Source organism: Phocoena phocoena, chromosome 6 (genome assembly GCF_963924675.1).
Source record: "Phocoena phocoena chromosome 6, mPhoPho1.1, whole genome shotgun sequence".
In the NCBI taxonomy this organism is placed as follows: Eukaryota; Metazoa; Chordata; class Mammalia; order Artiodactyla; family Phocoenidae; genus Phocoena; species Phocoena phocoena.
The window spans coordinates 108278659-108302569 of NC_089224.1; the positions used below are offsets into that span (position 1 = coordinate 108278659).

At 52.1% G+C, this 23911-nt stretch overlaps 2 protein-coding genes across 7 annotated transcripts in view; one reads left to right on the forward strand and one right to left on the reverse strand.

Moving 5' to 3' along the window:
* Positions 1–1434, forward strand: part of SPTAN1 (spectrin alpha, non-erythrocytic 1) — a 57947-nt gene extending 56513 nt beyond the window's left edge. For 4 of the 6 annotated variants that reach the window (XM_065879810.1, XM_065879811.1, XM_065879813.1 and 1 more), the window contains 4 exons: positions 136–189; positions 277–423; positions 508–655; positions 967–1434. In XM_065879810.1, coding sequence (XP_065735882.1) covers positions 136–189; positions 277–423; positions 508–655; positions 967–1092 — 475 coding nt within the window. In that variant the 3' untranslated portion in view covers positions 1093–1434. The remainder of the gene's footprint in view (positions 1–135; positions 190–276; positions 424–507; positions 656–966) is intronic. The other 2 variants (XM_065879809.1, XM_065879812.1) reach the window with 1 other exon arrangement.
* A 1-nt stretch (position 1435) lies between these two features.
* DYNC2I2 (dynein 2 intermediate chain 2) lies at positions 1436–21377 on the reverse strand. The gene is made up of 9 exons (XM_065879960.1): positions 21075–21377; positions 10151–10399; positions 4808–4917; positions 4163–4320; positions 3476–3585; positions 2899–3066; positions 2471–2703; positions 1981–2138; positions 1436–1769 (listed from the first exon to the last, which is right to left on the reverse strand). Exons 1-9 carry the CDS (start codon positions 21375–21377, stop codon positions 1531–1533), a joined length of 1728 nt encoding a protein of 575 aa, XP_065736032.1. The 3' UTR covers positions 1436–1530.
* Positions 21378–23911: the final 2534 nt, after the last annotated feature.

Here is a 23911-nt window from a genome sequence, read left to right on the forward strand (position 1 = left end):
GGGCACAGCGGCAGCAGGGGCCATGGGAAGCAGGGTCGCCCCCACGTCCAGCAGTCAGCTTACTGGGAGAGGACAGAACGTGTCACCAGCTGTATGGGGTGGAGTACCGGTCCCTAATTCTGTTCTTTCCTCCAGGAACACAACCGGGGTGACCGAGGAGGCCCTCAAAGAATTCAGCATGATGTTTAAGTGAGTATATGCGTTGCGCCCTTCCTGGCGGGGGAGGTGGGCTCAGCAGCAGGGCCTCTGTGCTGAGCCCTCGGCCTTGTGCCACAGACACTTTGACAAGGACAAGTCTGGCCGGCTGAACCACCAGGAGTTCAAGTCCTGCCTGCGCTCCCTGGGCTATGACCTGCCCATGGTGGAGGAAGGGGAGCCCGACCCCGAGTTCGAGGCCATCCTGGACACTGTGGATCCAAACAGGTGAGCGTCAGGGAACGTGGTAGAAGCAGCTCTGCACGTGGCTCCTACCGCACCCTCCCTGCTCACTGCACCTTGGCCCCCCAGGGACGGCCACGTCTCCCTGCAAGAGTACATGGCCTTCATGATCAGCCGTGAGACCGAGAACGTCAAGTCCAGTGAGGAGATCGAGAGCGCCTTCCGGGCCCTGAGCTCCGAAGGGAAGCCTTATGTGACCAAGGAGGAGCTGTACCAGGTCTGGGGCTCTGCTTCCCTAGCTTGGGGTGGGGGTGAGGGGTTCCTTTGAAAAGTGAAGCCCAGGCAAGGTTGCCCCGTTGGTTAGGGGCAGAGCCGACTCTAGAGTAACGCACCCCGGTTTTGAGCGTTAGCTGCTGGGTGCAGGCATGTTTATCCCTGTTTTCAAATGAAACTCAGTCCAGGCTAAAGGCCGTAGCAGCAGAGGTCCTGAAGCTTGGGCATTAGCGTTCTTGAAGTCGGCCTCGTCCCCCGGCCTCAGTGGGAATGGCTGGTGGGGGCTTGGCTGACAGGTGCCACCTTGCCCTCCAGAACCTGACTCGGGAACAAGCCGACTACTGCGTCTCCCACATGAAGCCCTACGTGGACGGCAAGGGCCGCGAACTCCCCACTGCTTTTGACTACGTTGAATTTACCCGCTCGCTCTTCGTGAATTGATCCTCTGCTCCTAGGTTAGCCTGGCCCACGCCGCTTGCCCTGCCATCGCCTTGCTGCATGTCAACTCATCTCTGTGCTCTTAAGAAAAATCCTCCAGACAGTGTTGCTTTCCATTGTAACCTTAACCTGCTTAGCTTGGGGTGAGACTTATTAGTAGAAAACGGTGCTTCAGTGAACTGCTCCTGGTCCGGTCGCCGGTGCCACGTTGCTGTGGGGACCCCTTCCTGTCGTGAAGCCAGCTGCCCCATTCCGACTGCAGAAATATCTAAGCAGCTGGCTAGTTCTTTTGTTCTCCCTCCCAATTTTCTGTTTCTGTGTAAAAGACAAATAAATGACTCCCCCCAAAGCTTGTCGTGCCTTCATTCAGCTTCCATCAGAACCATACAGCACAGATGTAGCCTCACCCCACCTGCCTCTGTACTTGGGACTCCCCCCACCTCAGGTGGCCACCTCTGCTGCCAGTTGGTCCAAGTCCTCTGTTTCCCGGGGTCCTTGTTCAGTGAACTCGCTGCTTAGCTGCCACACCTTTACGACGCCCTTGGCATCGCCAGCAGCCAGGAGCTGAGTCTGCTGACGATTGAATTCAAGACAGTAGACTGGGCTTTCATCCTGGGTTTGCTTGATCGAAACTGTGGGTTTCTGGGAGCTTTTCTGGAGATCAAACAGCTGCACATCACCTTCAAGGGGAGATTCATGGGGTAAGAGAGGCCCAGAGCAGCAGCCTCTTCAGTTTCCTGTGCACAAGATCAGGCTGTTACTCAGTGCAGCTCTCCACCCCACACAAGGAAAGTCATCCTCACCCCACGTAGTCTCCCCAGCCCAGAATTCCAGGTACAGGCTGGGCTTATGTCAGCTTCAACGCATCCAAGCCTGGTGTCCATTTCCTACCTTCCCCAGAAGCAGCTGCAAACACCAAAGGGCGCACTGGGGACCAGCGCACAGCGAACAGGTACTTGTGGGACAGTTGCAGGGAGGTCAGGGGCTGGGCCTGCAGCATGGAGTACAGGTGGACGTGGCCGTCGGTCCCAGCGCTCAGGAAGAGATTCCTAGACAGGATGCAGGGCAGACAGCCAGGCAGGGGATGAGCGCTGGGGATTCAGGTGTGGCTGAGGGCTTCCTGCCGGACTCCTCATGGGCTGTCAGGCTCATGAGAGGCCTCCCTAGGCCCCCAAACCTGGGGTCCTCCTCGAAAGTCAGGGGCCGATTACCTGGCGCCAACCCCAGGAGCTCCGGATACTGGGGCTCAAATGGGGAAGACCCAGGCCCAGGGCAGACCGCAGGTCCTTTAAGCAGTGCTATGTGTGGCCTGGTGGGACTCCCTCACCCTCCCTGTGCCAGAGGCCCTGTGGCTGATGGAGGAGGCTCCGGCCCTCCCTACCTGTGGAAGGGGGAGCAGCTCACAGAGTAAACAGGGCCACCGTGGGGAGAGAAGGTGAACTGTGCCGGGGCCCGCAGGGGCACAGAGCTGGGCACCCGCGTGAGGGCGGGCTCCTCCGCTGCCAGGGAGCACTTGAGCGGGAAGCCGCCTTCCGTGCCCAGCACGAAAAGGCTTGGGTCAAAGCTGGAGAAAGCCACTGCTGTGGCACCCACCTCGGTCTCCCCCCGGGGAGGCTGTGGAGAAAAGAACAGCAGGGCAGAGCAGAGGGAATCCGCTCACGGTGTCCCCGAGGAGCCCAGGCATGTGCGTGGACGCTGTGGCCCTCTGGCTCCCGCCTGCCTGCCCCCAGGCTCACTGGCTCAGGGGTCCCACAGCCTGGGGCTGCCTCGGGGGCCCATTTCCAGGGCAGCAGCCTCGCCCCTTCGTACCTTCTTCAGCTTGGTGCTCCTGGGGAGCTGCTGCACGGCCAGGGCGAAGCCCGCGCTGAGCTGCAGCCGGCCAGCCCCGACCGCCAGCCAGAGCAGCACCTTCCCATCAGCGGCCACGCTCAGCACCTGGAAGCGGTGGCCGTGCTGGGGCCCCGGGAGCCAAACCACCTGGACAACAAGTGTGCGGGGCCGAGCTGAGAAAGGACGCCTGCCCCATCTCCCAGCAAGACCAGGTGTCCCTCCCCTCCCCCCTCCCCTTCTCTTCCAGGGAGACTTACGCGGGGAGGCCTGGGAGCCGCCTCACCCACCAGAGGGTTCCAAGGTCCCCCCAGTCCCAGCAGAAAACCAGGACAGTGGGGACTGTGGCTCTGATGGAAGGGGCGGGTGTGACTCATGGCCTGGGAGCTGAGAATGCCAGAGGCAGCTGTTCACTGCCAGCTCCCTGGTGACCTTCTTCCTTGGCTGTGGCAAGCAGGCGCCCCCTCTCCTGCCCCGCGTCGTGGAGCAGGCCCGCGACATCAAGGCGCAGCCCGGGAGGACGTGCTTCCCCACCCGCCAAGCATGCCGCTGCTCTGACCTGGTACACGGGGTCCGTGTGCGCGTCGTCCGTCAGGCCCGTGCGCCAGAGGAGTGGGTCCTCCGGATGGCTCACGTCCCACACCAGCACCTCGCCATTGTACAGCCCCCCTGCGGGACCGAGAGGGCCTGGGCAGGAGCCGACCCACGCAGCAGCCAAGCTTCCTGGACAAGCCCCCACCCTTCCCACCCACTCAGCCAGGACGTGGGGCCACTTTCTCGAAAACAGTCCTGAGGAAGAAACGTCCTGGTCCCCGGGCCTCACACTCCAGCCTGCTGTACCCCGCCCCAGGAAGCTTCTCCCACTGCCAGGCTACCATCCCCCACCCAGCACCCTCCATTCCCTCCAGCTTCACCTGCCCCCTTTCCCCAACGTGCACAGCTCATCACCTCTGTCAACTCCCCAAGGGTGCCTGCTTCGTCCTGCCTCTTGTCCCGACCAGGCCACACCTCTGCATGGCCCACACCCCCTCAAGACTCAGCTAAGGACCTGCCGCCTCCTCCAAGCTCTGCGCCCAGCACGGGCACCCCAGCATCCTCACCTGAGCCCAGGGGTCCGGGCCACCTGTGGTCTCTGCTTCCCCCACAGACCTGCCCTGGCCGTGACCAGGGGCTGAGGGCCCAAGGGGGGGCTTTGGCCACCCTCTGCAGGGTGGGAAGCAGAGGCAACTTAGGCTGGTGGTCTCACCTGCAACGTGGGATGGCTGCGTGGGGTGGAAGGCCAGGCACATGACGGCGCTGGGCACCTCCACCACCGCCGACGGCTGCTGCGGGTTCAGGCCTCGCCGGTCCAGATTCCAGGCGCACACAAAGGACTTCAGCGTGCTCCAGTCCCCGTCATCCAGCCTGCACAGACGTGCCTGAGCTAGCTCTGCCCCTCAGCCTGGGCTTCATCCCAACCCACCCTGCCCCCACTGTGCTCCTATCACCTGACCCACCTTCACCCCCTACTCCCCCAAACAGGTGAGCCTCTATAGCCCCATCACACACAGACACTGTGCTCGGTATCGAAGCGGCAGAGGCTCCTCTGAGGCACCCCGAAGGCATGAGTTTCTCTGGAAAAGGGTCTCCAGCTGGGCGAACCTGGGCATATCAGGAGACAGCTCTCGGAGCAGGTGAGGCAGGCCTGGGGCCCACTGCTGGCAGGTGGGCACTGGGAGTCCCTTCCCTGCTCTTTTCCTGCCAACCTGATGCCCAGGCAGCCTTAAGAAGGAAGACTCCCAGAAAGGCCAAGCTCTGGGCCAACCCCTTACTGCACAGACGGGGAGACAGAGGCTCAGACAAGGGTCTGAGGGCCTTCTATTGCCCCACACCCAGCCCTGCTGCCACTCACCGGCCATAGGCACAGGCCACCACAGAGCCAGTGGTATTCCAGGAGACACCAGTCACATGCAGACCCTGTCCTTGGGCTGGGGGGTAGCCCAGGGTGTGGAGGCAGGTCACCTGCAAGAGACAAACCATCCCCAACCCTGAGCCCCAAAGCCACCCAGCCAAAAAGCACACACAGCCTTGGGCCTCCCAATCCCTGTAAGTGATTCAAGGCCACCGTCCAGCCCTACGGGAAAGTGTGGAGCCTTCATCCCAACATCTCCCCTAACAGGATGCTTCCAGAAACCCAGAAGGAAGGGCCTTGGGAACTGAGACAGACTCCAGGCTCCAGATCAGAGCTGGACCCTGTACTCACATCTGTTTCAAAAGCTTTGGCTTCTGAAGCTAGACGGTGGTGATGGTTGCACGACAGTGTGAATATACTCAATGCCACAGGACTGTACAGTTAAAAATGGTTGAAATGGTAAATTTTATGTTATGTGTATTTAAACACACACACACACATTTTTTTTAAACTCTGGCACCTTGTTTCTCAGCCCATAGGTGGCCAGCAGCAGCTAACGAGAAGGCCGGCGATGCCGGCCACGGCGAGGGATTTTGCACCACAGACACACTTTCCAGGAAGTATTTGCACCATAGACCAAAACTCCTGTGAACAGTTTCACACTTCTTGACCTCATAACCCCATATAAAGAAACCATCCAATGGAAAGAATCCAAAATCTGTAAGAAGCTGCACTGCGCCCTGCTAGTGAGAACGCAGAGCAGCGCAGCCGCTGAGGAGTCTAGCAGCTCCTCAGATGTCAGTTACCATATGGACCAGCAATTCCACTCCTAAGTATATACACAAGAGAACTGGAAACACACACTTGTACACAAGTGCTCACAGCTCGATCCGTAACAGCGGAGTGTGGTATATCCCTACAACAGAGTGTGATTCAGCCATAACAGGAATGATGCCCTGATAGACGCTGCAACACAAGGACCCTCGATAACACTCTGCTAAGCAGAAGCAGCCAGTCACAGAGACGTGTTGTATGATTCCATTTATATGAAACGTCCAGAAGAGACAAACCTACAGAGACAGAAAGTGGAGCAGTTGCCAGGAGGTGCGGGGGAAATGGGGAGTGACTGCTAATGGATATGGAGTTTCTGTTTTGGGGAGGTGATGAAAATGTTCTAAAACTGACTGTGGCAATGGTTACATACCTCTGGAAATATACTAAAACTCACTGAACCGTACACTTCAAATGGAGAATGATATGGGATGTAAATTATATCTCAATAAATCTGTTATTTTAAAACAAAGCCATACAGTGGGGCCAGGAAGTAGACGGGGCATGAGAAAACCTTTGGGGATTTGGTGACATTCCATTTCTTTTTTTTTTTTTTTTGACATTCCATTTCTTGATCTCAGTCCTGGTTCTACAAATGTTTTCACTATGTGAAAAGTATGGACTTGAACACTTGCAATTTGTGCATGTGTTTATGCATGTTTTATAAATTTAATAAAAGTTTATATTAAAAATAAACTATATACATAATGTATCATAACACCATTTATAATTGCAATGATCAGTACAATTTAAAATCTAAAGATGAGAATGCAGAGGGATGGAAAGATGGGCCGTTCTCGGGACTTCCCTGGTGGCGCAGTAGTGAAGAATCCGCCTGCCAATGCAGGGAACATGGGTTTGACCCCTGGTCCAGGAGGATCCCACATGCCACGAAGCAAATAATCCCGTGCACCACAACAACTGAGCCTGCGCTCCAGAGCCTGCGAGCCACAAATACTGAAGCCCACGTACCACAACTACTGAGCCCACACGCCACAACTACTGAGCCCCTGCACTCTAGGGCCCGCATGCCGCAACTACTGAGCCCGAGTGCCACAGCTACTAAAGCTCGCGCGCCTAGAGCCTGTGTTCCACAACAAGAGAAGCCACCACAATGAGAAGCCCGCACACTGCAACAAAGAGTAGCCCCCACTCGCCGCAACTAGAGAAAGCCCGCGGGCAGCAACAAAGACCCGACGCAGCCAAAAATAAATAAAAATTAAAAAAAAAAAAAAAGATAGATGGGCTGTTCTATACCTTCACTGATGGGTATGTGTTTGCCAAGATTCAACACAGCACACAGGATGAGTTTACCTGTATGGAAAATATACCTCAACAAACCTGACTCCAGAAGAAAAAGTTTATGGTAAAACATCATGTAGCAGTTAAAAAGGAAACAAGTCTATAATGGAAAAGAATCTCAAAAGAATATATATATATATATATATATATATATATATATATATATATATACACATACCTACATATGTATATCTGAGTAACTTTGCTGTACACCTGAAGCTAACACAACGTTGTAAATTAACTATACTTCAATTTAAAAAATGGTAATAGGGAATTCCCTGGAGGTCCAGTGCTTAGGACTCCATGTTTCCACTGCTGGCGGCTGGGATTCGATCCCTGGTCAGGGAACTAAGATCCCGCAAGCCTCCCAGCACGGCCAAAAATAAATAAATAAATAAAATAAAAAATGGTAATAAAAAATAAATAGGGGCTTCCCTGGTGGTCCAGTGGCTAAGACCCCACACTCCCAAAGCAGGGGGCCCAGGTTCGATCCCTGGTCAGGGAACTAGATCCCACATGCCTCAACTAAGAGTTCACATGCCACAACTAAAGATCCTGCACATGGCAAAAAAGATCCCGCGTGCCACAACTAAGAGCCGGTGCAGCCAAATAAATAAATATTAAAAATAAATAAATGGATAGAGAGATAGAGAGATACACAGATGGATGACATCTGTAGCAACGTGACAACACAGAACGGGCTTTGCTTCTGAAGAGAGAAGACCCCAAGATTGGTCACAGTGCCTCACAGCAGTCAGCCACACCCACATGGAAACAAGAGGCAGGACACGACACAGCAAAGAGGTCAAAGGTTTCAGGGGGTGCCCTGGGTCACCTCTTCCTCATCTCTAATTCTGAAGTGTTCAGCCACATTGTCACTGATTTTAGAATTGTGAAGTTACAGTCCTTCGTTAAGACTGGCATCTCAGGGCTTCCCTGGTGGCGCAGTAGTTAAGAGTCCGCCTGCCAATGCAGGGGACACGGGTTCAAGCCCTGGCCTGGAAAGATCCCACATGGCTGGGGAGCAACTAAGCCCGTGCGCCACAACTACTGAGCCTGAGCTCTAGAGCCCACGAGCCACAACTACTGAAGCCCACGCACCTAGAGCCCGTGCTCCGCAACAAGAGAAGCCACTGCAATGAGAAGCCCACGCACCACAACGAAGAGTAGCCCCCGCTCACCACAACTAGAGAAAGCCCGCACGCAGCAACAAAGACCCAACACAGCAACAAAGACCCAACACAGCCAAAGATGATAAATAAAGAAAAGAAAAGAAAAAAAGAGTGGCATCTCAGGCTTTCCGGGGCTACTAGAGCCAAGGACGGCAGTGAAATGTCAAGGCCAACACCTAGACAGCTGGAGTAGACACAGAACAACCAGACATGTCAGCCGAAATAGTAATCCCACCAGGAAGAACTAATCAAAATACTGATGCAAAAGAAAAACAAAGTGAGAGAGAGATTCACTTCAGTTTTGTCATATAACAGCAAAATCTGAAAGCACTACTCCTCTGCCCAACAGTCAGAAAGGCAAGAAACTTCAGGGCCGTGAGGGGACCACACGCCACACGGCCACCCAGAGGGTGCTGGGCAACCGCCCGCCCATTCACGTGTTTCTGGAGGATACGTGTCTAGAAGTGAAGCTGCTGCTGGGATGTCCAACAACAGGGGACTCAAGAAAGGCTGGTGTGTCTGTGCAGTGGGACGTGATGCAGGTTATAGGGGGATTGGGGCCCCTCTAGGAACTGGCGTGGAAAGCTCTGGTGAGTGAGAAAGGTCACAAAATGTACAGTGCTTTCCATTTTTGTTTAAAATGCTCTTAATGACAACCGTAGTAGCACTAATGCTATGTGTCAGTGTAGCATGGGAAAGGCCTCTGAACCAGGGCTCCCACTCACTGTCTACGTATTACATGTTCTGTATTTCTGTGATGTTCATATTTATTATAATGAACATGTATTGCTTTTGTAATCAGAAAAGAATAGTTTTTAAAGGGGGAGAAAGTAATACACAGGTGGACCAAACTAACTGCACAGAAGGGTGGAAAAGCCTCAACAATGAAGAACAAAAGCTTAACCTCTCTGAATGCAACTGTAAGAGGGGGCAGGCTGAGCTGTGCTTTTAACATTCATTACCTTCTTCTTGTGCTCTGCTTAAAAAGATACAATGACTCCACACTTTGGTGTGGACTCGGCAGCTATTTTTCAGAGGGATTTTGAGGATTTCTCTCAAATAAACCGACTTTCCCATACCTATCAACGAGTTGGTGGGAACAGGGCAACTATGTATCTGGAAATAGACAGAAGGAAGATACAAGAAGAGGAGGGGAGTAGAGGAGGGCTTATGACCTCTGAATACAGAATTATCTCCATTTCTAAAGGAAGAAAACATTGTATAAGAAAAGTTTTTACTGCTTGCTCAGTAGCCTGTCCACAGGCAACACCAGGGTGGAGCAAAAGCCACCAAGGGGCCCTCCTTCATTCAGAGGTTACCTGGTCTCAAAGCAGAGGCTGCGTACCCAACTGGACATTTGAGCTGACAGGGTGACAGCTCTGAGCTGTGCCTTGAGACCAGAAAGTCTTGGCGACGCTGAAGTCACTAGAGCATGGCAGTGAGACCAGACAGACCAGGACTCAAACTCCAGCTCAGCCACTTACAGCTGTATGACTGTGGACAAGTCCCTTAGCCTCTCTAACTCTCACCTATAAAATGGAGATCATGGGAATTCCCTGGCAGTACAGTGGTTAGGATTCTGCCAGGGGTCCAGGTCTGATCCCTGGTCGGGGAACTAAGATCCCACAAACTGTTCAGCGTGGCCAAGAAAAAATAAAAAATATAAATTGGAGATCAGGATAGCACTACCTCATACAGTTGTCCTGAGGGATAGATGAGTTGGCACAGAGAGTGCCTGGGGAAACACAGCTGAGTGGTTAAGAAAATAAGATCCAGAGTCAGACTGTCCAGGTTCAAATCCTGCCTCTACCGCTTACCAGCGGTGAAATGGAGATAACAAGGGCACCTACTTCAAGGGCAGCAGGGATGGCCCAGTGACTTCTTCTTAACTTAGTACCTGGCAAAAAGTAAGAGCTCGGTGAATGCTGTTATTATTACTTTTGGTGTTACTATTATTTGCATGGCACAAAAGAAGGACTTAAAAATGGGGTGAAGCCGCAACCTGAGACATCCCAGGCCCACACCAGCCCATCCCTACCGTCTGCTGCTGCTCGGACCAGTTCACCTCGAAGCCGTCAAACGCATGGCTCTGCCAATTCTTGTTCAGCTCTCGGGTAACCATGGCCTCCACTCTCCGGAGAAAGGCCACAAGCCGGGGGCCATCATACTGGGGCACAGACTGCAGGCTGACGGGCTCAGGGGCCTCGGTCTGCACCTCAGCATCTGCATGCTTCCGGGTCTGGGCGGACGCTTCAGCAGTGGCAATGCTGGCCGTCTGGCAACTTTTCTGGAGAAGGAGATCGAAACACAGTCACCAGCCAGATGTACTCCCAGCATCACCTGCCCAGGGCATTCACCCTCCCCCAAGGATAAATAACTGGACCGCAGTTCATTCTGTCTGTCCCCTTCCTCTAGTAAATAGCCTATCTTTCTTTGTGGCATGGGTGAAGACAACCCACTGAGAGGGATACCTGACCTCCAGCTAGCCAATCGGAGCACTCGGTCCCTCCCCCAGCCACAGTGATTGGTTTAGGGTGACCCAGTGAGGGCCTGACCCAGGACTTTCGGTGACACTATTTGGAGGGGACATGGGAGGGCCCTTTTTGAAAATATGGACATCAAGAAGAATCAGGTCATCTTAGGGCCAGCAGTGGCTGTCTTAGCCAGCACTGAAGAACCTCAGACCTGGTCACCAACAGAACACCCCTCTTCTCCCCCAACTTGGCAGCCAGCCCTCTCCAGTAGGGTACCTTTCAAGGTGCCACCGTGATCAAAGGACACATGTGTGTCCGTGATGAGCTAGTTGGGAAAAGACAGACTACTCCCCAGGCGCAGCTCTTGTTAGAACGTGGAGAACTCAGCACTTGTCACCATGCTCCTCTTCACGTTCAACTTAATTCTCTCTTTGCTTGTCCATCTCCCATTAAACTCTGAGCCCCTCCAGCATAAGAACTTCCCTGGTGGAGCAGTGGTTAAGAACCCACCTGCCAATGCAGGGGACACGGGTTCAAGTCCTGGTCTGGGACGATCCCACATGCCGCGGAGCAACTAAGCCCATGAGCCACAACTACTGAGACTGTGCTCCAGAGCCCACGAGCCACAACTACTGAGTCCACGTGCCACAACTACTGAAGCCCACGTGCCTAGAGCCCATGCTCCGCAACAAGAGAAGCCACCACAAAAAAAAAAAGAAGAGGAGAAGCCACCACAATGAGAAACCCGCACACCACAATGAAGAGTAGCCCCGGGCTCCCCTGGTGGCGTAGTGGTTGAGAATCCGCCTGCCAATGCAGGGGACATGGGTTCGAGCCCTGGTCGAGGAAGATCCCACATGCCACAGAGGAACTAAGCCCTTGTGCCACAACTACTGAGCCCTCCTGGGGCAACTACTTAAGTCCACGTGCCTAGAGCCCGTGCTCCGCAACAAGAGAAGCCACCACAAACAGAAGCCCACGCACCACAACAAAGAGTAGCCCCCCGCTCACCACAACTAGAGAAAGCCCGCGTGCAGCAACGAAGACCCAGCACAGCCAAAAATTAATTTAAAAAAGAAAAAAAAGAAAGAACCCGGGCTTCCCTGGTGGCGCAGTGGTTGAGAGTCCGCCTGCCGATGCAGGGGACACGGGTTCGTGCCCCGGTCGGGGAAGATCCCACATGCCACATAGTGGCTGGGCCCGAGAGCCACGGCCGCTGGGCCTGCGTGTCCGGAGCCTGTGCTCCGCAATGGAAGAGGCCAAAAAAAAAAAAAAAGAAAGAACCCTGTCTATCTTTACATCCCCAGCACTTTGCATGGTATTTGATAGCTAGTACAAGTTCATTCATAATATACACACACACATTTTATCTCTCTATTTAACATCTACTTGCCAGGTGCTGTCAGGCTATTATGGATATAGCAGAAAACAAACGTGCAAGATTCCTGTGCCCAAGGAGCTTACGTAGGGGTTGGGGACAGGCAAATAAACACACAAGAAAAACATGATGGAACACAAGTGGCGCTAGATGGATGCAGAGGTGTGGGAGAGAAGGGAACAGCTGGGGACGCAAGTGGGATGGGATGGCGAGGGAGCCTCTGGGGAGATGGCATTTGAGCTAAGGTGTGAAGGACAAGTGGAAAGCTGCAGGAAAAAGGGTCCCAGGAAAGGGTTGGGGGGAGAACAGAACAAAACCTTATGAAGAAAAGGCCCCATGCTTAGAGGCTGGACGGCAGGCAGCGTACCTGGGAGCAGAGGGTGAGGAAGGGCAAGGTCCAGGCAACAGAAAGTCTGTGAGCCAGGACAAAGGGCTAGGGATTCCTTCGCAGTATAAGCCACAGGACCATGATGAGAACCAGTGGATGGGGTGTCCCTGAACTGAAAGTGAGGGCAAATTCCAGGAGAAGAGAACACAGAAGGCTTTCTGTTAGACCCCCTTTAGACAGATGCCTCTCAGACATCCCCATAGAGGCGTCGAGGATTTCTGAGACTGGTCACGAGCTCCAGAAAGCATCCAATCACAGATGTGACTTGAAGCCACAAGACGAGGAGTCCACTGAGGGAGTGTGAACACTGATCAATCAATGGATGGGCACAGGAATCAGAAAGTAAACACACCAACGGGATTTCCCTGGTGGCACAGTGGTTAAGACTCTGAGCTCCCAATGCAGGGGGCCCAGGTTCGATCCCTGGTCAGGGAACTAGATCCCACATGCATGTCACAACCAGGAGTTTGCATGCCACAACTAAGGAGCCCACGTACCATAATTAAGGAGCCAGCATAACCAAATAAATATTTATTTTAAAAAAAGAAAAAATGAAAGTAAACATGCCGAGACAAAATGTTAAAAGACTGTGGGTGAATCTCAAACTTCCTGGAAGCCTCAAAGATTGTAACAGTACCAGTTGTTAAGTGCTAATTGAGGCACTGTCCCCATAGCTTTACCTGTATCATCTTTTTTTTTTTTTTTTTTTTTGGCTGTGTTGGGTCTTCCTTGCTGCCCATGGGCTTCCTCTAGTTGTGGTGAGCAGGGGCTACTCTTCATTGTGGTGTGCGGGCTTCTCATTGCAGTGGCTTCTCTTGTTGCGGAGCATGGGTTCTAGGAACACAGGCTTCAGTAGTTGTGGCATGTGGGCTCAGTAGTTGTGGCTCGTGGGCTCTAGAGCACAGGCTCAGTAGTTGTGGCACACGGGCTTAGTTGCTCTGCGGCATGTGGGATCTTCCCAGACCAGGGGTCGAACCCGTTTCCCCTGCATTGGTAGGCAGATTCTTAACCACTGCGCCACCAAGGAAGCCCCTACCTGTATCATCTTACTCATGCTCACGTCCACCCTATAAAGTAAATCCTATTTTTTGCATTTCTAAGGTTGGCACTGAGACACAGAGAAGTTAAGTAACTCACCCAAGGTCACACAGCAAAGAGGCAATCACAACAGAGCTTGAATCCAGGCATTCTGACACACGACACTGAATTATCTCTCAGTCAAGGTGTTTTCTCTCAGTCTAAAATCCTGGCCACTAATCACATCAGATGAACTCAAAACAATGTTTCTAAGAGAATGTTACATGAATGTCTTAATGTAAAAATTAATGTAAGGTCACAACCACAAGCAAAAATGTCCAAAGAGACAACAAGCTCTTAACTTTTCAGGTATTGCTATTAGTGTTCCTTTGCTGTTTGCTTATTCAGGCAAATAACAGATGCCAAAACACTAAGGAAAATTTATGGAGGGAAACTTAACTAAAACTTAACTAAAAAACTTAAAACCAATGACACTGCAGCCATAATTTTTTTCTGTTAACTGGTGAGAAGCCACTATTATTCTCTCTTCACTCTGGGACACCTAAGTCAGCTCCCACGGTTCGAGATACACATAACTCATAACCGACCCTGACCCATCTAGGGATGAGGTCCGGAGGCTCCGGGGGGAAGGGCTTGCCCACGACCGCCACATACAGGGTGGTGCCTTCCACGCCAGGAGGCAGCATGTGGCTGTCGCCAGGGCGCGGCTCCCATAATAAGCCTCTAAGAGGTGAGAGGAAGGATTCGCGGTGAGCAGGATCCTTGCTCCCTGGGCAGGTGACCACTGTGGATGCTGGGCCTGCCGCCTGCCTTCTGCACCTCAGAGGCACTGCAGGGGAAAACGGGTGGGATCCAGCCAGACTTCGATCACACTGGGACATGTGGCCAAGAAACAGGAGAACCATTCCCAAAGCAAGATCCTCAAACTCTGTGCAGCCTTCAGCGGAGCAGGAAGCCGGTGGGACTCAGGGAGCAGAGTCCAGGTAGCAGTCCTGCCCTCCGGTCCCAAGAGAGCCTACAGACACCCAGAATGTCAGGGCTCCTGCATCTTGCCAACAAAGGAAACCGAGGCCCAGAATGGTGAGGAAATACCTTCTAGAGAATCTGCCCTCCCACAAGGGCCAGTTTTTCCAAAAACTTCCTACCCATGATGCAGGCTGGGCCCAAACACCAGGCCTGTAGCTACCGACTGGACAAGAAGCAGAGACTAAGCAGGCCAGGCCAATTGGGTTCTCTCAGGGAAATTCACATCTGAGACAAAGACTCCAAGATAAACGGCACATGCCTAGAACTGAAACACAGTGCCAACAATCAGCCAGCGCCACAGTGCAGACAGGAGACGTGCAGAGACAGGCCTCACAGGGTGTGTGGCAACAGGAGAGCTGAGAGGTGGAGAGAGGGTCCCAAAGCCGCCTAGCTTCTGATTCCTGCCCCTTCCTCAGGACCAGGTGCATCTCCATGCCAAGCCCAGGAGACACCTCCGCATCCTAAAGAAAAGCGTCCGATGGGAGCTGGTTGGCTGGTTTCTGTTACTTGCTGCCAGAGCCCTAGCCCATACCCAGGAGGGCTCTGTCTCCCAGACCACCACCCCACAAAGCCCCACTTCAGAAATAAGATGCCGCTGCTGGCCTCAAGGACTGGTCAATCAATTTCAGGAACACTTCCCATGACTGAGGAAACGGCCCTCATGGGCCAGGCGACCAGTCACTCTCCAGCAACAGGTGGCAACAGTGGCCCAGAGGGGTGGTCTGTGAGAGAACAGGACTCTTCCCCACCTTCAGCCCCAAAGGTTAAAGGAATCCCATGTCGACAGTGCCTATGCATGATTCACTCATTCAGAAACTGTCCAGCCAGGGGATTCCCTGGTGGCGCAGTGGTTAAGAATCCTCCTGCCGGGCTTCCCTGGTGGCGCAGTGGTTGAGAGTCCGCCTGCCGATGCAGGGGACACGGGTTTGTGCCCCAGTCTGGGAAGATCCCGCATACTGCGGAGCGGCTGGGCCCGTGAGCCATGGCTGCTGAGCCTGCGCGTCCGGAGCCTGTGCTCCACGACAGGAGAGGCCACAACAGTGAGAGGCCCACGTACCACAAACAAACAAACAAAAAGAATCCTCCTGTCAATGCAGGGGACAGGGGTTCGAGCCCTGGTCCAGGAAGATCCCACATGCCGCGAAGCAACTAAGCCCATGCGCCACAACCACTGAGCCTGCGCTCTAGAGCCCACGAGCCACTACTGAGCCCACGTGCCACAACTACTGAAGCCCATGTTCCACAAGAGAAGCCACCGCAATGACAAGCCCGCGCACCACAAGGAAGAGTAGCCCCCGCTCCCTGCCAACTCAAGAAAGCCCAAATTTAAAAATAAATAATTTTTTTAAAAAAAGAAACCCATTCACACGGTGTCAACATGCAGTGGTCATAAGTAGAACACAGTCACTTTCTTATTAAAAATATACCTTCTAGATCTCCTTGACTACTGATTATAAAACATACCAATTGGGACTTCCCTGGTGGTGCAGTGGTCAAGAATCCCCCTGCCAATGCAGGGGACGTGGGTTCAAGCCCTGGTCCGGGAAGATCCCACATGCTGCACAGCAACTAAGCCCGTGCACCACAACTACTGAGCCTGCGCTCTAGAGCCCTCGAGCCACAACTACTGAAGCCCGCGTGCCTAGAGCCCGTGCTCTGCAACAGGAGAAGCCACCGCAATGAGAAGCCTGTGCACCCAACTAGAGAAAACTTGTGTGCAGCAACGAAGACCCAACGCAGCCAAAAATAAAATATATATATAAATAAATTTAATAAATAAATCAAACATACCAATTATTTAGTAATAGCTCTTCAGGAGGAAACTATATTAAATATACACATCAGTTGTGAGACACACCCCTTTGTAATACCTGTTAAAATGGGGGTTGGGAGGATGACGAAATACAGAAACACACAGAGAATAGGCAGAGGTCTGGGACGCCATGCAGCTGAAGGCTGAGCCCCCTCACTCTCTTCGGCAGTAACCACTACCAGCAAATACGGAGCACACAGCCCGTCATTTCACCCCCAAAACCCACCTGAGCCGCACACCTGACTCCAGAGTAGAAGAGGACCTCAGAGACCATTCTAGACTAGTGTCGTCAATGAGCCCCAGAATCACCGGGAGGCTCCTAATAGACAAACTGCTGCTTCCTCCCTGTACAGTTTCTGGTTCAGTAGGTCTAGGATGGGGTCCTAGAATTTGCTCTGCTAACATGCCCCCAGCTGATGCCATGGGGAGGGCACTCAGACCCCAGATGTGGGCCTAGCCCCTCAGCTATATACTTCCCATGGCCACACCCCAGGCCCCAGAGCCCTCACCTCTGCCCTCGAGGTGCAGACAGTGCTCATATTGCCCCCCTTCCCCTTCTCTGGGGACCCAGGTTTCACCTGGGTAGGATGGGGTGAGACAGGGCTCCTTCCCAGGGGCTGAGAAATGTTGCCAATGTGAACATGGCTCGGCACTGTCACTGCCACATCCATTCAGGCTCACTGCTGCCCCCCCCCTCCCTCCCTCCCTCCCAGAATTTCCCTTCCCCTCAGGTTCTCTTCCCAGCCCTCCCTTCCATGTCCTTTCTGAGTCTTATACACACACCTGATGATACTCAGGTGTGATGGGAGCCGAGATGACTCCTGACCTAATTCAGCAGCTCTTTATCAGCATACCAACAAAATTTGACCCTGGTGTGAAATACATTTTGATGTTAACTAGCAGAAGCTGTATGATGGGACTATTTTGAATATAAAGTTGATGGGAATTCCCTGGCAATCCAGTGGTTAGGACTTGGCACTTTCACTGCTGGGGCCGGGGTTCAATCCCTGGTCAGGAAACTTAAGATCCTGCAAGCCTCACAGCACAGCCAAAAAAAAAAAAAAACCAAGTTGAGCTGAGTAGATTTTGTGATGCAACATAGACAGTTACACTGTCTCTTGTCTCGCTGGTGTGAGACCTCCAAGAGTGTGCAGGTAACTGAACCCAGAACCAACATCAAGGTATGACCTCCCGTTCTTTTTGTTGTTGGTTTTTGGGGGATTTTTAAAAAAATATTTATTTATTTTTGGCCGCATCGGGTCTTAGTTGCAGCGTGGGCTCTTCGTCGCGGCTCATGCGCTTCTTTCTAGCTGTGGCGCGTGGGCTCCACAACAGTGAGAGGCCCGCGTACCGCAAAAAAAAAAAAACAAAAAAAAACCCAGCCAAGCCAAAGCAGGAGGGGAGAAATGCATCAGAATCATGCCCATGGATGACAGGACACAAGAAAAGTATTAAATTCAGTATTTCCTGGGGGCCTCTGGGACATACAAAAGTACACAAGACCCACACCCTGCCCTCTGGGAGCTCAGAGTCCAAAGGAGACAGACCGGAATGCCCAAAATGCAACGGCTGATAAAAAAGTTCTAGAACTAGATGGCAGTGATGGTTGCACATCGTGAATGTACTTAATATCACTGAATTTACACTTTAATATGGTAAATTTTATAAGTATCTCACCACAAAAAATGGAAAAATGCACCCTACATTCTGATAGGGTCAGAATGGGCTTCAGAAAGGTAACTGCTGCAGAGGAGGGTGGATTAAATTAGTGGTTCTGAAGTTTTGCCACACGTTGAATGACCTGGGGAGCTTTTATAAAACCAGATTCCTAGATCACACCATACCGATTAAACCAGAATCACTGGAGGTAAGGACCAGACATTCATATTTTTCAAGACTCTCCAGGGCATTCCAGGGTCAGCCAAGTTTGAGAAAGCAGATGAGTAAGGTTAAGGCAATCAGGAGCCCTTCATCTCACACAGCTGCTTGCCTGAGCACTGACACTCGTGATCCCCCCCACACCTGAACAGAGCTGGGATCTCAAACTGTTTTCTTAGGAGCATCTCATTTAATCCCACAGAAGTATTCTACCAAGACCTATTTTGCAGAAGAGATCACATGACTGGCCCAAGGCCAAGCCCCCAAAGAGTCTGTGCACTCAAACCCACAGACTGGTCCCAAAGTCCAGGACCCTGTCCTTCTGTGAACCAATCGAAACAGGACAAGAAAAGTCAAATCAGGCCAAAGATCATTAATACTTAAAAAAAAAAAATTCATCACTGGGACGTAAAAGTACATTCCAATATTGCACCACTACGTGGGCCAAGCAAAGAACAATTTTCGGCTTTTCCAAAGTAACTTACAAAAAAAAAATTAAGAAGCTGCATACAAATTTAGCTAAAACACTCATCACAGGGTTTGTCGATAAGAGAAAAACTGGAAACAGTCCTTCAAAAGGGACTGATTAAATAAAATGAAGTTATAAAAAAAAATTTAAACACAAAGGATGTTCAGGGTGTACTGAGTGAAAAAAGTGGGTCTACAAAATATTATGTACAGTGTGATTCCATTTCTGTAAAAAAAATGGGAGAAAACAGACAAAACAAAAAAGGAGCAGGTATAAACCAAATGCCTGGGCAATGAGACTGTGGGGTGGTTTTTATTTCCAGTCTTTGCTTATCCAGATTTTTTTCTAAATTTGGACACAGAAATTTCTATAAAGAGAAACAAGTTAATTTGGAAAAAGCAATTTACCACTTTCCTCTGACCCCTGCAACAATCTTACAACTTAATAAAGAATTTCCTTAATAAGACAGGAAAGACTGATTCAACTGGAACACCTGAGATGAAAGCCTTTACACCTCAAGTATTAGAATCAGTTCTTAGAGCCCTATGGGTTAAAACTATAGCTACGAGAAAATCAACAAGCCTCAATCTCATTCTTTGTTTTTAAAAAAAAAAAAGTAAAAAGTTAGACTGAGTCAGTGGTTCCCAACCTGGAATCTTTTAAAATCTGTATCTTGGACTTCCCCAGTGCCCCAGTGGTTAAGAATCCGCCTGCCAATGCAGGGAACACAGGTTTGATCCCTGGTTCGGGAAGGTCCCACATGCCGCGGAGCAACTAAGCCCGTGCACCACAACTAGTGAGCCTGAGCTCTAGAGCCTGCGTGCTGCAAGTACCGAAGCCCACGCACCTAGAGCCCGTGCTCTGCAACAAGAGAAGCCCCTGCAGTGAGAAGCCTGCGCACCAGCAACAAACAGTAGCCCTGGCTTGCCGCAACTAGAGAAAGCCCTCGTGCAGCAACGAAGACCCAACGCAGCCAAAAAAAAAAAAATTAAATTAAATTAAATCTGAATCTTCAGCAAACAAGAACTATTTCAAGTATTTTTTCAAAGCCAGTGAATGTGAATTACACATTTACCTTCAGTAAAGATGGATAGATATAACTAAACTATCCGCTGCCTTTGCTTTTAACTAGAACCATTAGTATCCAGCATGACGGAGTGTGAAGTGCTTTGAAGCCAGATGAAATCTGGCTTGAGACCTGCAGACTGCTGGCCAGAGGCAAGAAACCTGTCCTCAAGAGTACGACATCATAGGGCTTCCCTGGTGGCGCAGTGGTTGAGAGGCCGCCTGCCGATGCAGGGGACACGGGTTCGTGCCCCGGTCCGGGAGGATCCCACATGCTGCGGAGCGGCTGGGCCCGTGAGCCATGGCCGCTGAGCCTGCACGTCCGGAGCCTGGGCTCCGCAACGGGAGAGGCCTCAGCGGTGAGAGGCCCGTGTACCGCAAAAAACAAACAAAAAAAAAGAGTACGACATCACAGAAACCTCATTGGTATTGGTGTTGGTGAGGACATGGTCTCTGCAGGTTCTAACACCTGTGTGGCAAGCTCAGCCTGAGTTTCCTCTGCTGGGAAATATGCAGCCCCCTTGCAATGCTCATTTTCACCGAGGAAAAGCCAACATCCTTACAATGATGAGCAAGCCCTATACTTGACCTGCCTCTCCTTACCCTCTCCGACCTCACCTGGAACTATTCTCCCCTTCTCTTTCCTCTCCAGCCCCACCTGCCTCCTCACACACACCAGATTGGCTCCAACCCCAGGACCTTTGCACTTGAAGTTTGCTCTCCCTGGACTGTTCTACCTCAGGTGTCCACTTGGTGAACTCTCTCACTCCAAGTCCTTGCTCAAACATCACTCTCTCCATGAGGCCCGCCCTGCAGCCCACCTCTCACTCCCCAACCCAGACTTTCTAACCCCCTCGCCCTTTTTCTTTTGTCCATGTCCACTGCTCACCTCTAACACACAGTATACTTATTTATTACATACAGTTTATTTCCTGTCCGATGCAGACAAGCGCCCCGTGTACGCTCCGGGAGGGAGCTCACCCGCTGGTGACGGAGGAATCGCCCCCGACGCAGCAGGGGCTCCAAGTCTACACACAGATCCCTCAGAAGCCCTGGGCCCCTGCAGCCCTGCCCTCATCTCAGACCACCTCGTCTGTGTGCTTTGGATTAAACTACGTACTAGAAAACGGGTGTGTCTCGACCTGAAAATGCAGTTTGGTCGTCTTTTTTAAGTGAAAGTTAGTTTGAAATGCCTAAAAACCGCAGTTCACACGAAATCCTTCAAAACGTGGGGTTTTTAGAGGTTTTAAAGAAAAACTCTTTTGTTGCTATTCAAAGACTGGGGAAATTGAGACGAGGGTATCCCAAAGGGTTAGTTTCTGCGAGTTAAAATATAAAAAGAAAACGGTGGGACCTCAGAACCTGGGCCGGCAGCCGCGCGAGGCCCCTCGCCCTCCCGCCCACGTCGCCCCGAGCCAGACCCGCGCCCTCACCGTCTCCCCGCGGATGCCCTGGACGCCCCTCCACTGCGAGGGCACGGACGCCACGCCCAGGGTCTCGTCCTGCAGCGGACCGGGCCGCTCGGGCCGCTCGGTGCTCGCAGCCCCGCCTGAAGCCAGCGCCTCAGCACCCGCGCTTCCCGCGCGGCAGAGCTGCCCCGGCTGTGCGCGGGTTACCGTGGAGACGGCTCCGCCCCCCACCCCTCTCCCCAACCCCGGCGCCGGCGCAGTCTGACGCAACCTTCGCCCCCGCTCCTCCAGAGCGGAAGGCTGGGAAGGTGAGGCTATCGGCGCCATTTTTGAAATTGTCAGCGCGCCGCCTCCTCCTCCTCCTCCTCCTCCTCCTCCTTGTCCACCTTCTCCTCCTCCTCCCCCCCACCCCAAGATCCAAGAAGAAGAGATAAATTATTCTTTTCCGACGGTGCGACAAGCAATACCAGTTCTGGATTTTCCAAACGCAGAGGGAGCCCGCTTGGGGCATGCGCGTCTATTCTGGGTGGGGAGGAAGTGCGGAAGGGACGCGCTCGTGCCAAGTTCAAAGATGGCGCTGAGCGGCCAGGCGCAGAGGCGAGGGCGGGGGGCTGTGGCCGCGGCGGGCTGGAGTTGTGGGGCCTCGGGGTGCAGAGCTGGCGCAGCTGCCGAGTGCTCCAGCAGAGAGCTCCAGTTGGCGACCACCTCGAAGCCAAGTGCTAGCCGTCTGATCCTCAGTTTCTGCCACAATAGAATGGCGATTTTAAACATCCATATGAGGATCCAGTGTGGTTGAGTAGTTGGAAGGCCCAAATGAGGTCGAATGTAGAAAAATGCTTGTTAAACCGAAGTTAAAGGCCTGCACAACTACCAATTACTGAGTGTCTACCATGTGTCAGGTAGAACCCAGAGCTTTCTGTATGTTGATCTTAATAATCCTTAAGATAACTATGAGGAATCAACTGGAATGAATGTCGCTTGAGGGTGCTGATTGTCTGAAAAATAACTGCCCCACATCACCCATAAAGCCTGCATCACATTTGCCCAAGACCCCCTGGAAAGCTGCTTGGCCCCAGGGCCCCGTTCTGAGCCTCTCAGCAAGAATACTCTGGCCAGGTTCTCTGGGCCGCTTTCCTCCTATCCCTGAACTCTCAGAGGGATGGAAACCTGCCCAATCAGAGGCCTCTCTGTACCCACGACTGAGTCCTCATTGGGACCCTGTTCCAGCCAAGGCCATGAGGACCGATTAGATTAGCAACACTGGAAAGAATGGAATGCAACAGAAATTTCCTAGAAAGAAAGTAGAACCAAACAAAATTCTCCTGGTGAGGCCCTCTTAACGCTAGAAACACTTGCAAACATCACCAAGGATTCCAAAAATCACATTCAAAAAGAAGCTTAATGGGCCTTCCCTGGTGGTGCAGCGGTTAAGGCTCCACAATCCCAATGCAGGGGGCCCGGGTTCCATCCCTGGCCAAGGAACTAGATCCCACATGCATGCTGCAACTAAGAGTTCGCATGCCACAACTAAAGAGCTGGTGAGCCGCAAATAAGGAGCCTGCCTGCTGCAGCTAAGACCCAGCACAACCAAATAAATAAATGAAAACATCTTCCCAGCAATCAATAAAAAATGTTAAAAAAAATAAAAATAAGAAGCTCAAGGCTGTGGAAGTCGGGAGGCCTGGATATGAAGCCTGAACAGTGCTATGTCCTCTTTAATAGACTTGGTACCTCTCTGGGCCTTGGTTTCCTAGCTGTAAAATGAGGCTAATAAGACCTGCTTCACCTGAGTAAGGAAGGAGAATATTTCAAGAAGAGAAGGGTGGGGCTTCCCTGGTGGCACAGTGGTTAAGAATCCGCCTGCCAATGCAAGGGACACGGGTTAGAGCCCTGGCCCTGGGAGATCCCACATGCCGCACAGCAACTAAGCCCATGCGCCACAACTACTGAGCCTGAGCTCTAGAGCCCTCAAGCCACAACTACTGAGCCCACGTGCCACAACTACTGAAGCCTGCGCACCTAGAGCCCGTGCTCTGCAACAAGAGAAGCCACGACAATGAGAAGCCCCGGCTCACTGCAACTAGAGAAGGCCCGCACACAGCAACGGAGAACCAACACAGCCAAAAATTAAAAAATAAATTAAATTAAAAAATTTTTTAAAAAGAAGAAGAAAAGGGTGGCCCACAGTATTAAATGTCCCAAACAATTGCACGAGAGTAGTGGGAAAAAAAGCCAGCCTGGGGCTTCCCTGGTGGCGCAGTGGTTGAGAGTCCGCCTGCCGATGCAGGGGACACGGGTTCGTGCCCCGGTCTGGGAAGATCCCACGTGCCGCGGAGCGGCTGGGCCCGTGAGCCATGGCCGCTGAGCCTGCGCGTCCGGAGCCTGTCCTCCGCGGCGGGAGAGGCCACAGCAGTGAGAGGCCCGCGTAACGCATAAAAAAAAAAAAAAAAAAAAAAAAAAAAGCCAGCCTGAAGAGGGTTTAGGAGGGAAAGGAGGAAGTAGAGAAAGTAATGGACAGTATTGGGAAGCTCAACATAGAAAGTAAGTGTGAGTGTAACTTGGTAAAACTTAATTGGAGGGTAATTTGACCTTAAAGTGTGCCTCCTCTTTAATCCAGAAATCCTACTTCTGGGAATTTTTCCTGAATCAACATCTGATTCACAGAGACATTGAGACCCAAGGATATTCAGCAACTATTCATTTACGATAGTATTACTATGATAATAACAAGATCCTGCAGTCAGCCTAAATTTCTTTTTTTTTTGGTACGCGGGCCTCTCACTGTTGTGGCGTCTCCTGTTGCGGACCACAGGCTCCGGACGCGCAGGCTCCGCGGCCATGGCTTACAAGCCCAGCCGCTC

Bases quoted from the DNA above. Each gene is read 5' to 3' on its own strand.
- DYNC2I2 (XM_065879960.1), bottom strand. From the start codon at position 21,377: ATGGCGCCGATAGCCTCACCTTCCCAGCCTTCCGCTCTGGAGGAGCGG. The intron at 10,400-21,074 runs GTGAGGGCGCGG...CTCCTTCTCCAG, and splicing joins AGGGCATCCGCGGGGAGACG to AAAAGTTGCCAGACGGCCAG. The intron at 2,139-2,470 runs GTAGGGAGGGCC...CATCCTGTCTAG, and splicing joins AGCTGCTCCCCCTTCCACAG to GAATCTCTTCCTGAGCGCTG.